A 17,310-nucleotide genomic window follows, 5' to 3' on the forward strand; every position below is an offset into this window, starting at 1 on the left:
CCTCAGACACTTACTAGCTGTTTGACTCTGAGCAAATCGCTTAATCCTATTTATCTCAGTTTCCGCAACTATAAAATGAGCTATAGAAGAAATAGCAAACCATTCCAGAATCTTTACCAAGAAAACCTTAAATGAGGTTAGAAAAGTCATACATAACTGAAATGATTGAACAACAAACTATAAATGAATGATGAATGAAGATAAACATCCACTAAACAGCTTCTATATATTTTGTACTTGTGCTAAGTGGGGGATACAAATATAAAATAGAGATAGCCCATCTTCAAGATGCTTACATTTTAATAGGAGAGTCAACACATACAATACATTGGAAGTTCTCAAAATTCCTTATTCACTTATTCATTATTTCATTCATTCACTACATGTATATATATCTAGTATATACCTATGTATGTATGTGTCTGTGTGTGTGTGTGTGTGTGTGTGTGTGTGTGTGTATATATACACACATATACATAATCAAATATAGATGCACAAACACACTTGGGCTAACTTAGACACATTAGAATCTATTTTTTCCTTTTAATTTAATTTTTTTTAAATCAAAAGTCTATTTTCTTTGCTTTCCATCCCAACTGAGAAAAAAAGACAAAACCCTTGTGATAAATATACATAGTCAAACAAAACATGGCCAGAAAGTGAATTTGTTTTGTTTGACCATGAATATTTGTTACAAGAGTTTTTCTTTTTCTTCTTGTTCAAATGAGAAATAGGAAAGAAAAAAATAGATTTTTTTTTTTTGTTATAAAAATAAATTAAAATTTTAGAAAGAACATCTAAAATATTTTTGCACATTTGGGACATTTCTTCTTTGTTTTTTGGGATATAATAGTAGTTGTATTATTATTATTATCAAAGGTATGTATGACTTAGTAACTTTGATGGCACAGTTCCAAATTGCTTTCCAGAATACTTGGGGCAATTCTCAGACTGAACTAATATATCTATTACCCACAAGCCTATCCAACATTTATTATTTTCCTTTTTTTTTCTTTTCTTTTTTCTTTTTTGATCAACTTTGCCAACCTGATGAATGGAAAGTGAAATTTTAGAGTTGCTTTAATTTTTGTCTAATTTTTTAGCATGAATTCTGATATCTTTGATTTCTTCTCTGAAAACTGCCTATTCATCTTTTGACCATCTGTCAATCAGAAAATTGCTCTTATTCTGACAAACTTGAATCAGTTTCTTATATCTCTTATAGGCGAGGCCTTTCTGAAATAAACTTTTTGAATAGATATTTTCCTAGTTTATAATTCCACTTCTGTCCTTAGTTACATTGATAATTATTTGTGCAAAAACTTTTCCATTTTTTATAATCATAGTTGTCCATTTTACTTTTTGCAATCCATTTTATTTCCTATTTGTTTATGAACTGCATCTCTATCTAGTGATCTGAAAGATAATATCTTCATTGTGTCTCTAATTTTTTATAATGTCATTCTTTAGATATAAATCATGTATCCTTTTAGAGCTCATCTTGGTATATGATATGAGATGTTGTTCTCAATTAGTTTCTTCCAGAGTACTTTCCAGTTTTCCTAGCAGTTTTTGTCAAAGGTTTTTTTTCCTAATTTTTAAAAATTTTATTTTTTCATGAAAATCCACTTCTTCTTCCTACTCCTCCTGCCACTGCCCATTGAAGCAGAAAAAAAACCCAATGTCTTCTAACAAATATTATATAGTGAAGCAAAACAGATTCCTATATCAGCCATGTATTTAAAAAAAAAGAGTTGTAAATTGCACCCTCAGTACATGTGATTGCTTCTGTATCTTGTTTACCTATTTCTTTCATCCTTTCCATTTCTAAACTAATTTACTAAAATAAGTACTAAATTACTTTATTATTGTTTTATAATACAATTTGAGATCTGCCACTGCTAGGCCATCTTTCCCTCTCCCGTCCCTTTTTTCCCATTATTTCCCTTGAGAATTTTGGCCTCCCATTTTTCCAGATGAATTTCATTATCGTCTTTTCTAAATTTATAACATTACCTTTTGGTATTTTGATTGATGAAGCATTGAATAATTATGCTAATTTAGGTAGTATCATCATTAATTTTATATTAACTTGTCCTAGCCATGAGCGATTATTATTTCTTTAGTTACTTAGGTCTGTATTTCTATAGAGTGTTTTGTATTTTCATAGTTTCTGTAAAGAGTATTTTATATAATTCCCATGTGTGTCTTGGTGGATAGACTCCAAAGTATTTTGTACATTTTTTAGTGATTTCAAATTTGTCTCTTTCTTTGAGTTTTGTGGGAAACACACAAAAACACTAAGAATTTATAGGGATTTATTTTATATCCTTCAACTTTGCTTCAACTTTTGCTGTTACTTCAGTTGTAGTTAACTTCTAAGGTTCTTTAAGTAAACTATTATATTATCTGGAAAAAGTGGTCATTTTTGTTTCTTTTTGGCCAATGATTATTCCTTTGATTTCTTTTTCTTATTTTATTACTATAGCCAGCATTTCCAGTACTATACCAAAAAGTGTTCCATTTTATCTTTGCCTGGGTATACCTGAAGAATCATATTCAGTTCCGAATACTGCATTTTAAGAAGAACGTTGACAAATTAGAGAATGTTGTTGGCTTACTTGTTCCTCTCAGATCTTATCTGCCTCTTTTATTTCTATGTCCTTGTACAGTCTGTCCCACTATATCTGGAATTGACTCCTTTACTATCACCACCTTGTAGACTCCTTTACCTTGTTTAGAACTCAGTTAAAGCCCTGCCTCCTGCTTCTAATTTTCCCCAGCTCCCCACCCCACTTGCCAAAATTGTTTTGAATTTATTTATTTGTGTACACCTTGTTCCTCCTAATAGAATGTAAGCTTCCTGAAAGTTGAGACTATTTGGATTTTTTTTTTTAACCTTTCTATGTCTTGCACCTGGCTATGGCATAGTGCCTAGCACATTGTAGGTACTTATAAACATTTGAAGGTTGATTGCTTGAATGTATGTGAAATGGTTGAAATAATGGACAATAATCTGAAGAAGAAACTTTTTTTTAGAAAGCGTTTCCTTAGAAGACAGTATAGTTAGTGATGCTAAAGGAATTCAAATATGCTTGGTGACCACTTACTGGAGATTATTGGAAAGGATCATTCTTCAGGTATTTATTAGACTAGATGACCTCAAAGTTTTCTTTGATTGAAAAAAAAAAGGGAATTCTTTGGTTGATTTGTTCCCTAGGTTAATGGGTTTGAATTCATTTATAGGACTTAGATCATGTTGACATGCCATTAGAGATTGACCTATTCAGTCTAAGAAGTTGTCTTTGTCAACTTTAGAATTCTGATAGCAAAAATAACAAGTAGATTTGTTTTTAGATTCCCCAAAATTTATTAGGGGTGCTAACAGCTATAGATGGACAAAAAAAGATTCTGCTTTGCTCACACAAAATGATTAGATGTTTTTAGGTTGGTTTGGACCAAGCTTAATTCAACTCAGACTGGTCCAGTGGTTCCAGTCAGTAGTCCAACTGAGTCTGGTCCAGACTCCGTCAGGATGTGACTGAAATTAAACATTTGTAGATCTTGTAATAAAAAGAAATTTGCTCAACAATAATATGGAAAAGGTTATTCACAAAAGATATAGCATTGATTCAGTGGGATACAACTCTCTTACCTCTGAATTTGTCTAACACTGGGTTAGAAAGATTTTTCACATAATATTGGGCAGTCCAAGCTTGAGGAGCCCCAACTAATTATGTATTATCCTTTTATGCCTTAGGTGACCACAAATCTAAGTCAGCAATCCCCTTGATCCCTGAGACCAATTAAGCCTCAAAATTAGTTTCATTGGCTTTGTACGAAAAACTAACCTAAAGAGTAGGGACCTTTCTATTTTTTAGGACTTTCATGGTGAATTTCTAGCTGGATCTCATGAAATCCACTGCATGGTGCATTGGACAGTTCTCAGCTAAGACTGGACCCTCATCTTCTTATTTGGGCTGGTCAACTTTTAAAGCCAGTTACACAGGCCGGTAGACCCTGGCTGAGCAGATTAACCAGTCCAGTATAGAATTCAGTATTTAAGAATCTTTTTTTAAAAGAGCATTAAGAGATTAAATAATTTGCCCAAAGTCGCACAGCCAACATGTGTGTCAAACAGGATTTGAGCACAGATTTTTCTGATATCTGGAGACAGTTCTCAATCTATTATTCCACACAGCTTCTTGCTTTGAAGAGTCTTTCTGAAGGCTCTGGAAACCAAGTTATCCCTTTCAAACATTGTGCTTTATCCTATAGGGTAGGGCTTCTTAAACTTTTTTCCCTCACTATCCCTTTTCGCCTGAGAAATTTTTACATGACTCCGAGTACATAAAATAGGCATTCAAATCAAATATTAACTGATAAGAATCATGTTGCAGCCCCCACGTTCAGGTTATGAGACCCTCATTTGGGGTCATGATCCAGTTTTAGAAGCTGGGCTGTATAGGTAACAGTTTTGTAGCATGCTTATAGAAAATCCTTATTCAGGGCAACCCTCGCCAGTCAGATGGTTGAATTTCTGGGCTTGGGCCTCCACCAGTCAAGGGGGGAAATGTGCAGGTGGGATTTCTCCATCAGCCAAGTGGAATATTTGAATGTAACAAGCACATCATTAACAAAATGTGATGGTACACATGAAGCACTGTGAACTCATTTCTATAAGCAATATGAGTTCTATCCACCAACCTACTCTGTAGCAAGAGGAACAGTTCGTGATGGGAGGAATAAAGTCAAGAGAAGAAGCTCTGGTATCATAGACAGTACATGAAGGTTGGCTTTAGGATAGTAGGGTTCAGATCTTTCTTCACTATTTGACATTAGGCAAATTGTTGAAACTCTTATTTTCCTCTTTCTCTATTTCCTCCTATGTAAAGTTAGACTAATAAGTCTACTTATAGCCAAGTCTACTGCACAGGGTAGAAATAAAATGACATGACACTGCTTCCTAAAATACTCCACAAATGAGAAGTATTTGTGTTATACATATTAATCATCAACATTCAACTGTTTGCTACCCTGTTTAATTTGTATTATAGTTTTAGTAATAAAGTATTACCTTTACCTGAAAAAAATAGACAGAAGCTTCAAAAGGAAACCCTCCCCTATTTCTTTTAGCTGCTTCTCTTCCCCTGCCTAGATCAAAGAGTCTGTTGGAGTCAGCTCAACCAGAGCTGATTGCTAAATTTTCATTTACTCCTCAGCATTTACAAATCAAGACTAACTGTATTGTTTTGTTGATTGTTTATACTATAAGATTTATAACTGTGTCCTGTGTACACCCCACCTCACCTTTGAGAAGAGAACCAGCTGTTAAACATTTACCAGTATACCCCCTCTTAATTTGACCTCCATGGCAGAATTGGTTCTGAAATAGGTGCCAGGAATCACAGTGTGTCAAGATACAGGGTGTTGTGCTTTTTAGAGCAGGGCTTCTTAAACTTTTTCCACTTGTGACCCCTTTTTGCCCGAGAAGTTTTTATGTGACCCCAGGTACTTAGGTACATAAAACAGAGATACAAATCAAACATTTACTGATAATAAATCAAAATTTTGTGTCTCCCACATTCAGGTACATGACCCCATATGGGGTCACAACCCACAGTTTAAGGAGTTTGTTCTAGAGGAGAAGATACAAAAACTGGATCGGGAATATAAACCTTTATTGTGCAATGAACCCCTATTGTAAATGTTTTTAAATGCAGAAAATGAAATACATTGAATTACAATTATATTGAAATAGTTATCAATTTTTAAAAAAAATTCACAGATTCCAGATTGAGTTCCAGAAGAGGAACACCTGTTTCTCTTCAGGTTATCAGGGAAAATTAAGTGATCCTAATAAGAATTATTGGCCAACTATTGGCCATTATTGCCAAGACTGGTTCACTATTCTGATGCTCAGCTTTCCTTCCATAAGCAGTCAGTTATGGTCCATTTCTGGAGTCTAGAAGCTGGGGCTTAGAGCTTGTTAAAGTCCTAAAAGTGGTACTGCTATCCCAGCACCAATAAGCCCAGGATATTAACACCCTTCTCAGAATGCTGGAAATAGACGTTCCTATAAACTTAAGTCCTTCTGGGATGTCACATCTTTCTACCTCTTCCTCTTCTGCTTCCTCCCAATAGTCATCTCCCCTTGGAAGGGTCTGGCCCCCTCCCCCTGAATCAAAACTATTCAATCTCCCATGGTAGGAACGTCTTACCTAAGAACCAGACAGAATTCTCTGAGTGGTAGTCCTTTGGTGGAGCTCAGGAAATAGGTGGGTTTAGAAAGCATTGCCCTTAAAGTCACCCAGGGTTGGGGGTTGGGAGGGGAAAGCAGTTGAGCAGAAAAGAGCCATGAAGCTACTTGGAGGAGAGAGTGGAAACTTGTAAACTTGGCTTAAGGAACTTCTGAGACATAGCACAATGTCCCCATTCTTCCTCTCCTTGGAGTCTCCCAGCCAATTGCTCTGCCTCCTCCCCACCCCCACCCCAATTCACTCTGCCCCTCACTTGCATTCCCTAGATAATGATGTTTTCTAATGACTCGGCATTCCTTGCATTGACCAGACTCTGCATATTTCACTTGTGTGAAACTCACTATACTCATCCATAAAATGGGGGCAATAAGGCCAGCATTAGATATCTCCAGAGCCAATAGCTCCAGAGCCTGGAGCAAACAGAACAAAAAGCCCAGTTTTTTTTTGGGGGGGGTTGAAGACAAATTCTTAGGGGCAGCTAGGTGGTGCAGTGGATAGAGCACCAGCCCTGAACTCAGGAGGATGTTCAAATGTGACCTCAGACTCTGAACACTTCCTAGCTGTGTGACCCTGGGCCAGTCACTTAACCCCAATTGCATCAGCAAAAAAGAAAAAAAAAAGACAAATTCATGGACATGTTTAACCAATTTTGCATGACTTGCTATCTTGGGGAGGGAAGGCAGTAGAGAGAAGGAGGGAGGGAGAAAAATAGGAAACACAAGGCTTTGCAAGGGTGAATGCTGAAAACTATCTGCCTATATTTGGAAAAATGAAAAGACAAATTCGGTTGGGGGCCAGGTGTAGGAGGAACAAGGACGCCGGTACCAGTAGGGAGAAACCTGTGGCTATTGAGCTACTGCATTGCTATGAATATGAGAACAGTCCCCTGGGTTATGGCTAGTTGGCAGGGGGATGAAAAGGTGGGGAACCACAGCTATTGCTTATTTTAATTTATTTTAATATATTATTCCAGCTAACCATCTGCAGAGCTCAGTCTTTGCTGCTGAAGGAGCAGAAGCCCTGCTTGTCTTACCCTCGCTCCTTATGGCTTTGCCTGCACCCAGCTTGTTTAGATCATGCTTTGTAAATCTTAAAGCTCGGGATAAATGTGAGCTTATGAAGAGTTATGGAAGGATATGAACAAGAATTATACAGGATAGAAAGGCACAGACTGGGTCAGATCTGCATTGGTGGCTTCGTAGGGAGATCATGGACCACTGAATTAGGGAGTCTTTTTTATGTCATGGATCTCTTTGGCTATCTGGTCAAGCCTACGACTGCCTCCCCCATTCAGAAGAGTATTTTTAATGCATAAAGTCAAATATATAGGATTACAAAGGAAATCATTTATATTGAAACCAATTATCTTTAAAAAAACAAAAAAGAAACCTAAATCTCTACAAGTTCACAGGCTCCAAGATAAGAACCGTTGAATTAAAGGATTGAAATATCCAATAAGTGCTAAAGTTACAAGAGAGTCAATGTCTTCTGCTCGAAGGAGATCAGTGTTCCTCATGGGGCCGAGCAAAGTTGCTCTATCAGGGTGCTCGGTTCCCTTCTACGCTCCTAGATGCTTTCTTCTCTTTGTTGTCCACTTCTAGAAACTTACCTTCCCTCCTCCCCCTCTCTCCTTTCCTTCTCTCTCTCTCTTTCCTCTCCTTCTTTCCTCCCCTCCTTCCTTTCCTTCTTTTTCCCCCTCCTCCTTTCTTCTCCCTTCCTCTCCCCCTCTTCTTTCCCTTCTCCTCCCCATGCCTCCCTCCTCCACTCCCTCTCTTTTTCCTTCCTGTTTCCTTCCCCTCTCATTTTTTCTCCTCCTCCCTCTCCCCCCTCTTCTCTTCCTTCCCTCTTCTCCCTCCATCCTACTCCCTATCCCTCCCTCTTCTCCTCCCTCCTTCCCTCCCTCCTTCTTCTCCTCTCTTTCTTCCCTCTCCCTCCTTGTTTCCCTCCATCCCCTCCTTCCAATTTTTCCCTCCTTTCTTCCTTCTCCTTCTTTCCTTCCTCCCCCTTCCTCCTTCTTTACCCTCCCATTTCCTTCTTCCCCCACCCTCCTCCCTGTCTCTTCCTCCTCCATCTCCTAGCTCCCCCTCTCTCCCTCATCCCCACTCCCGCCTAACCCCTGGGCTCTCTCAGCACTACGGGCTTTGTGCTACCTACTCCTTATCTGGGGCTCCGATCTCAGCTGCCTCTACTACTTTCCTCTGCCCAAGCAATCAAACAAAGCTCTCATGGAGGTTATCCTGGGTGATTTACATATCACATGAGTGCGGCAGGTAAGGGTAAGCCTGTTTATATCTCATATCTGAATCCCTACCACCCCCAGTCTGGAGATCTGGCTCAGATGGGAGTGAGGAGCCTGGGATGGTGTAAACTGAAACTCTTTGTCCAGGGGTCAACACAGCCAGGTTCCCCTGTCCCTCCTCCTCCTCCTCCACCACAAGCCCTCCCACTGGCTGTAAGAATGTGGTTATGTGATCCAAGCATCACCAGTCTCTGAGGTGTATCCTCCTAATGGCAACCCAGGCCAGGCCCTAACTGCCACTCAGGCAGCAGGTCTGACACCCGGAGAAGAGAGCCTGGAGCTCTGACCCTTCTGCCTCGGGAAGGGGAGGGGGCTTGATGGTGACCCCTCTGGGCCAGGGAAGGTGAAGTTTTTCCTTATCATCTGGGTCTAACCATGGGCATATCTGATCAGGAAGACTTAGGGATGGAGGCTGAGGGACAGAATCAGTGGCGGGGTTGGGAGCAGATGCTCCTCTGATGTGGTTTGCTCCCCTTCCCCCCCAGCCATGAGGTCTCCAGATTCTTCCTTGCAGAATTTTCCCAGCTGCTTCCCATAGTAATGAGTTACGAGCATGAAGACCAGGATGGATAAAATTTCACCAGCAGACAGCTGTGGCACTCCGTTCACAGGGCAGCAGGAGGAGGGAGGGAAGAAGAGGTCGGGAACTAAAATGAAACCCAGCTTGGCCTTTGTCCCTGGATTTCCTCCTTCCAGCTCTTCTGCTGCCATAGATAGCTTCTCACACACCTATTGTCTCGGGAACTCGGGGCCAGATGATTTTCTGGCCTGGAAGGATTGGGGATAAGGTCGCATGTCAGGCAGGCCCATCTTGGTAGTCCAGAATATGAGCATGAAAAGGGGTCTCCCCAGAGGGGGGAACAGGACAAAGCAGCCGCTTCCACTGGCAGCCTTGACCCAGCCTGTAGGGCTGGAGAAGTTTGGGGCTGCCTGCCTGTCCCGCTGAGTGTCCGAGGCAGGTCCAGGACTACTTCTCAGAGCTGAGGAGGGGGGATCTCAGAGGAAGCCCCTCACCCTCACCCACTCTTGCTCCTTCCAGTTCCAGGGCCGTGCCAACTTGCACGTGTTTGAAGATTGGTGTGGAAGCTCCATCCAGCAGCTCCGAAGGAATCTTCACTTCCCACTCTACCCCCATGTGAGTGCCAGCCTCAGCGTCCCCTCCTGGCCCTGGTATTGGGCTGCTCCCACTCCCTGCCCGCCAAGACCCTATTCAAACTTAACAAGGACCCCTCCTCATTCCTTGAGCTTTCCTTCTCTTAAAGGCCATTCTTCCTTCTCCATCACCGATTCCTCAAACTCCTACACTCAGTAGCATCTCTAGTTCTTTACATTTCCCCTCTCATTTCTTATTTTAAACTGTTTTCTTTCATTATTATGGACATTACATCAGCAATCTTGAATATTTCACCTGCAGGGATAAGGAAAGGAAAATTTCATATGAAGCCACAAATCTCCATTAACATATAGCTTTTTTTTTTTGTAAACACATAACAGGGGCTGTGGAGTGGTAGTTGGAGCACCAGCCCTGAAGTCAGGAGGACCCGAGTTCAAATATGACCTCAGACACTTACCACTTCTTAGCTGTGTGATCCTAGGCTGCCCAGTAGCTTCAGCACACAAACACCCCCCCCAAAATCAGCAGGTTACGTCTAAAGCTTCCCTGCTTGTCCATGTCTCCCTCTGGACTTCCTTCTCTTCTCTTCTGTTCATTTCTTAAATGTTTTATTGAAACTTTTTTCATAACTTTACTAATTCCATTCTCTTTTCCCCCACTGAATAATATCTTGAAATAAATAAGTTCACTCCTTTCCTTAATGATTTACTCCCTTCCATCATCACTTCTCTCTTTCCTTCCTCCACCCTCTCCAAATGCATATGCTGTTCTTCTACACTTTATTCCTTTCCCTCAGCAAACCATTTTTCCCTCTCTCCCCAACCTCTCAAGGTCCCAGGGAACCCTCTGCTGATTCCCATTGCCCTAGGCTACAAGACCACAAGCATTTACTCACTCCCCTTCTCTGTCCCAGCACATACTAACAATCTCATAAAGATCAAACACACCAGGAGTAGAAAGGAGGTGGAATATTTCAGTTCTCACCAGACTCTTTGCCTGATTTCTTTTTTAGACTGAGGCATGTGGACCTGATTTATCATATGAGATTAATATTCACCCTGAAAAAGAATAACAAATGCTAATAATCCCAGGATTTTTAGCTCAATTGCCATAAACTGTTTTCATCTCTTCTTGTTCTCCCTTCTCACATCTCTCATGCTTCTGACAGTTTCCAGTTCCAGTTATTAATTTTCTTCTCCACTTCTGATCTTCTCAGACCCGAACCACAATAAAGAAGTTAGCCGTATCTCCCAAGTGGACCAACTATGGGCTCCGGATCTTTGGCTACCTGCACCCTTTTACTGATGGTGAGAGCAGATTCTGTGAGCCGCTCACCCTTTTTTGCCCCTGAACACAGAATTTTCCTCTTTCCCAGAGGCCCAACAGAAATATCCGTCTAATGGAAATAAGGCACCCCCAGGCTAGTTAGACCTTAGGGCTTCAGCAAGGGTCATCTGAGCCTGGAATGGGCCCCTGAGGATCTTTGTCCAAGTTGTCCCCTCCATTCTTACAGTGACCGCCTATGGGACAAAAAGGGTGCATAAATAAGTCTTAAGAGACAAGCTAAATCACAAGATAAGGAAGGAACTTTGGCTTCTGTATTACATCAAATATCATAGGCCTCCTGCCTCCTAGCCTGATGCCCCAGGCCCCATTCCCCTGATACTTTCCAGGCTTTGTATCTCTAGCTCCCTGTTCAAACCTCTTGTCTGACTCCTAGGAGATTGCCATGACAACCTCAGAGCACGGTTACTCCTTTGGGACCAGGTGGCCCCAAGGGCAGGCTGTTGCTCAGAAAGAGTAAAAGAGTTTGTCCCTTAATCTTGGAATCTCTTCCTCCTTCTCCCTTACCTTCTCCCTCACCTTCTCCCTGGTCCTTCCCTACAGGAGAAGTCCAGTTTGCCATTGCTGCAGATGACAACGCTGAGTTCTGGCTAAGCTCCAATGACCAGATCTCAGACCTCCAGCTGATGGCTAGTGTGGGCAAGGTACAAGTCTTTTCATCCCCAGCAGGTCAACCCCCTCTTCGATTCTGGGCAACTAGGATCCCCCCCATCCTCATATCATCCCCATTATTGTCATTCTTTTCATCAAAGCCCATTGGAGAGAGCAGAATGATTCCAACCCCTTTCTACTACCCCCATTTTATATACTCAACTAGCATTGATTAAGCTCCTCCTATGTGCCAGGCACTTGTGTCAAGTGCTACAATACATACAATGAAAGACAAGAAAGATAAATAGTGGCTGCTTTTCAAGAGGTTCACGTGTTTAATGTGGAGAGACCACATGCAAGTATCTGTGCAAACAAGGCCATTCAGGTTAAATTGAAGCAGTCTCAGGGGAAGGCACTGAGATTAAGGAAGGGGCAGATAGGTGGAGCCCTGGAGTCAGGAGGACCAGAATTAAAATTCAGCTTCAGACACTTATTACCTTATGGTTCTGGACAAGCCATTTAACCCAAATTACCTAAATATATATATATATATATATAGGAAGATTAGAAAATATTTCTTGTAGAAGGTGGGTCTTTAGTTGAGATTTGAAGGAAGCCAGGTATGGCTGAGATGAAAAGAGAGGGAGTTTCAAATGTAGATGGGGGTAAACCAAGGCACAAGGAGGGGTAAGAGTTAAAGTATACTATATCTGGGAAGTGATTTAGAGGGGATTTCAGTAACAATGGCAGTACCATGTATTTATCTTATGCCCCACCCTGCCTATTGCTAAATCTCAATAAATGATCAATAAATCTTTCTCAGTTGATGGACTGCTTAGCTCACCTAGGAAAAGCTGGTTTGTTTTATGTCAGAGACAAGCCTGCTTTTGATTGATAGTTTAACCACTTTCTCCCTCAAACTTTTTCTCTTTCTTTCCCTTCCTCCTCTTCTCTTCTGACTTTCCTCATATATTCTCTTTCCTTTCTTTATTTCCTCACTTTTTTTTTCCACTTCTTTTTTCTCTCTTACTCTTCTTCTACTCCAACCTAGACAGGAAAGGAATGGACGGCCCCTGGAGAGTTTGGAAAATTCCGAAGTCAAATTTCTAAACCAGTAAGGTGAGTGGGCCATCTCTCCCTTCCCCATTTTTCAAATTTAGTTTTGGGGTCTGAATCCCCAAGTCCTTCCTATGCAGAAATTCCAAACTCTTTAGCAACATGTAAAGAATCACCTAATCTTCAAAGGAAGAACCTTAGGAATCACCTAGTGCAGTATACTCATTTTGTAGGTGAGGAAAGTAAGGTCTTAGCAATGACAGGGAATGACTAACCCTCCTTTCCCTACCCCAATCTGAGGCTCATTGTCTGACCATTTATCTCAGATTCAAAGATACCTGCATTCATATGGTCTTGAAATGCACAACATACATGACCATACCAATTTGGGGGAGCTTTTGTGCTTCCTCATGATCTTGCTGGTATTCACTGGGTTTGAAAAAGGGAGAAGGAATCTGGCTGGCCAGGCCTTTCATATAGAAAGAGCTTTTGCACCATGTGGAAATTATGGAAGAGGGTTATTCATTAGAGTGGCCCCTGAGTGCCTCCTAGTGGCCAACTCTGAATTTCTTCAACCAAGACATTTCATTTATAAATACCATTGGAGAAGTTCTCCAAGATCAACAGATGGGGAACTAGAAGGTACCTTAGCCAGTCTCTAGTCCAACAAAGACTCCCTTGAGAAAGAAATAGGTCTCTCAAGGAAAACCTCTGTAGGGCTGATAGACCTTGGGCATGGTACAGCCCGAAGAGTTGGGTTTATCATGGAAGTAGCTGGGGGATTATAATAGTCAGCCTTTCTCTCTGATCTCTCCTCCTCACCCAGCCTGTCAGCTTCTAGAAGGTACTACTTTGAGGTATTGCACAAACAGAATGACCAGGGGACAGATCACGTGGAAGTGGCAGTGAGTATACCCAAGCTGTCCTTCTCCCTCCTAACCCCACTCTGCTACTCATTTACTCTTACAAAATAATAATTACCAGTTGCTTACTAGTAATAACTTACCAGTTATAACTTAATTGTTGCTTACTAGTTATAAATTATTAGTTGCTTACTAGTAATAATTTACTAGTTGCTTACTTCTTTTAACTTACTAGTAATGGAAACGATACCTTTTGGCTTTCCAGTTCTGTCTCACTTGCAGCTTACTTTCAATGTTTCACATAAATTCTTTTTTGTTGTTGTTAAGGACTTTTTTCTTAATAGTATTTTATTTTTCCAAATATATATGAAGATAGTTTCCAACACTTATTTTTGTAAGATTTTGTGTTTGAAATTTTTCTCCCTCCTTCACTTCCCTCCTCCCCAAGACAGCAAGCAATCTAATATAGGTTATACATATAAAATCATAAATACATTTCCATATTAATCATGTTGTGAAAGAAAAATAAAAATAAAAGGGAAAACCATAAGAAAGAAAAAACCCAAAGTGACTAATTCTGCAATAGTTTCTATATTTTTTTCCTTTGGATGTGGATGGCATTTTCTATCACACAGTCTATTGGAATTTTTTGTATTGCTGAGAAGAGCTAAGTCTATCATAGTTGATCATTACACAATCTTGCTGTTACTGTATACAATGTTCTCCTGGTTCTGCTCACTTTACTCAGCATCAGTTCATGTCTCTCCAGCTTTTTTGAAATCACCCTGCTCATCATTTCTTATAAAATAATAATATTATATTACATACAGTTGCCATAACTTATTCAGCCATTCCACTCAGCTTCTAATTTCTTGCCACTACAAAAAGGCCAGCAACAAACATATTTACACATGTGGGTCCTTTCCCCTTTTTTATGATCTCTTTGAGATACGAAATCTGTAGTGACACTGCTGGATCAAAGAATACACATAGTTTGATAGTCCTTTGAGCATGGTTCCAAATTGCTCTTCAGAATGGTTGAATCAGTTCACAACTCCCCAACAATGCATTAATGTCCCAGTTTTCCCACATCTCCTCCAACATTTATCATTATCTTTTCCTGTCATCTTAGCCAATCTGGGAGATATAAAGTGGTATCTCAAAGTCATCCTAATTTGCATTTCTCTAATCATTCTTTTGTACTATTCCAGTGGCGACTGAATGACCCTGGGGCCAAGTTCACAGTCATAGATTCTCCATCCCTGTCTCTCTTCACAGGTGAGTAGGCTGGTGGACTAAAATTGTTCTATTCAGGGAATCAGACTATAATCTTGATCTTGATCTTGAGTCAGCTTTTTCTTTGAGGGGATAGGAGAAAAGAAAAGCCATTGGGAGCAGGGGTAAATGCTAACCAAGGAAATAGGAGAAACAAAGAGGTACTTTGTGACAGCTTTCAGGGATTTTTCTTAAACTTGGGAAAAGGAATAACAGAATCCCTTAGAATTACTTAAAATAGTGGCAAAGGATAAAGCGTGGGTTCCATAAGCTTTTTAAAAATGTTTTTGATAACTATATTTATGTAGTTTTCTGTGTAATCCTATGTATTTTATTTTATGTTTTAAAAACTTTATTCTGAGAAGAATCCATAGACTTTACTAGATAGTCAGTAGGATCCAAGACACACAAAAAAGGTTAAGAACCTCTGTTCATCGAGTCACGAAATTTTCTCTTTGTAAAGGCCTTAGAAACCATCTAGTCTAATCCCCTTATTTTCCAGATGATAAATCTTAGAAAAGCTATAGCCAAAGGAGAAAATAGTTAATCATTGTTTTAAACATCTAGTAAATGAACTGCAGCTTGCAGTAATTTTTGGTAGCTGAAGGCGAAAATGTGGCTTTAAATCCCTTTAATGAGGCTCTTCTTTGGTTTTACAAATTGAAGTAAGATGAGCCTAGAAGGCAGAGAGAGAGAGAGAAAGGAGAAAAGCCATCCTCTGAGGTTAAGCACAAGATGAGTCAAAAAAAGAGAAGAAATGAATGAAAACAGAAGTCAATTACATGAACTGATGCTAAGTGAAATGAGCAGAACCAGGAAATCATTATACACGGTAACAAGAAGACTATATGATGATCAATTCTGATGGACATGGCTCTCTTCAACAATGTGATGGAGAGAGCCATCTGCATCCAGAGAGAGGACTGTGGGAACTGTGTGGATCACAACATAGTATTTTAACTCTTTTTGTTGGTGTTGCTTGCATTTTGTTTTCTTTCTCATTTCTTTTTCCTTTTTGATCTGATTTTTCTTGTGCGGCAAGATAATTATATAAATATATATACATATATTGGCTTTAACATATATTTTAATATGTTTAACATATTTTGGATTACTTACCATCTAGAAGGGGGGGAAATGGAACACAAGATTTTGCAAGGGTCAGTGTTGAAAATTTATCCATGCATGTTTTAAAAGTAAAAAGCTTTAGTTAAAAAAAAAAAAAAAAAGAAAAGAAAACAGAAGTCAAAATGAAAGAACCAGAAGGATAAGAGAATGAAAGAGCCAATAAAGCCCTTTAAATGTGGGGAAAGGAACAAGTGGAGCTAGAGAGATATCGCAGAGAAGATGGGCAACTTAGAATCTGGGGCTGTTTTGAAGTGCTTGAAGAGAAACTCTTTTGAAATCTCTTGGAATTTGGGATCTTGATTCTTGGCTGAATATCCATATAGAACAATGAGAGACACTTGCTCTGTGTTGGATCCCCCTCTAGAACTCACAACTTCCCCTCACCTACATTGACCTTTCTCTCCTTGGGTCCAGATGAGACACTGCTCAAGATGGATGAGGTGGCCCACATCCCACAGACAGTGGCCAGCCATACAAGCCCTCTGGAGCCGCTGCCCACAGATCAGGAGCACCCTGCTGATATGCTGAGACCTGATCCCCGGGATATCCTGTACCAAAGTAAGACCTTAAACCATGTCTTGGCTCCCTTGGGCATATTCCTGGAGGGGTAGTATTTAAAGGGACTTAGAGAGACGTAGCTGCCCAGCTCTGGGCTTTGAGTGGGTGACAACTCCACTTCCCTAAAGAACTTACGGGAGGGGGGGGAGACAAGTGGTACAAGGAGATACAGTAAGAAGATACATATCTTGTTGCCAATTAAATTAAATGATAGATTTGTGTTCTAGGAGCTATTATCTAATGTGTCTTGCCATTAAAGGTGCCCGTTTAATGCCTCCCTGGTAGAGCAGCACTACATGACAGTCACCCCTAATAATTTTGAGTCATTTACTCCAAACTCCACCCACCTATGAATCCTCTTTCCTTTCTTTCCATCAGTGCCTTTGATCCCCAAATCTCAACTCCGTCGGGTCCTACCAGATTGCCAGTATAAACCCAGCTACCTGGTGAATGGCTTTCCCCTACAGCGCTACCAGGGACTCCAGTTTGTAAGTCTTGTTCTGGGAAGGTTTGGGGGAAAGGGCAAGGAAGAATGGAGAGTGGACAGATGGGATCTCATTCTCTCTTTTCTCCCTGTGTCATCCCTGGCAGCCAGAAATTCAACAAACTCTAGTGTCTTCAATATAGAGTTCACTGTGCTAAAACAAACTAACAAACTGGGAATTCAAAGATTAAAAAAAAAAATGAAGCATAACCCAAGTTCCTGCCCTCTAAGAACTTCTAGGAGTCATTCAAGTAGCCATGATATATTCTGCTAGAACAGTGTTTCCCAAACTTAATTTAATTATAGGATATTTTGGGGCTGGGATATATTGCCAGGAA

At 40.2% G+C, this 17,310-nt stretch overlaps 1 protein-coding gene across 2 annotated transcripts in view; it reads left to right on the forward strand.

The window, feature by feature from the left end:
* The window catches only part of B4GALNT3 (beta-1,4-N-acetyl-galactosaminyltransferase 3), a 153,635-nt gene that overhangs the window by 119,148 nt on the left and 17,177 nt on the right, over positions 1 to 17,310 (forward strand). For both annotated transcript variants that reach the window (XM_074269336.1, XM_074269335.1), the window contains 8 exons: positions 9,599 to 9,694; positions 10,890 to 10,980; positions 11,561 to 11,661; positions 12,660 to 12,727; positions 13,491 to 13,569; positions 14,739 to 14,805; positions 16,345 to 16,488; positions 16,867 to 16,976. In XM_074269336.1, the coding sequence (XP_074125437.1) occupies positions 9,599 to 9,694; positions 10,890 to 10,980; positions 11,561 to 11,661; positions 12,660 to 12,727; positions 13,491 to 13,569; positions 14,739 to 14,805; positions 16,345 to 16,488; positions 16,867 to 16,976 (756 nt within the window). The remainder of the gene's footprint in view (positions 1 to 9,598; positions 9,695 to 10,889; positions 10,981 to 11,560; positions 11,662 to 12,659; positions 12,728 to 13,490; positions 13,570 to 14,738; positions 14,806 to 16,344; positions 16,489 to 16,866; positions 16,977 to 17,310) is intronic.

Source organism: Sminthopsis crassicaudata, chromosome 5 (assembly GCF_048593235.1).
Source record: "Sminthopsis crassicaudata isolate SCR6 chromosome 5, ASM4859323v1, whole genome shotgun sequence".
NCBI classification, from domain to species: domain Eukaryota; kingdom Metazoa; phylum Chordata; class Mammalia; order Dasyuromorphia; family Dasyuridae; genus Sminthopsis; species Sminthopsis crassicaudata.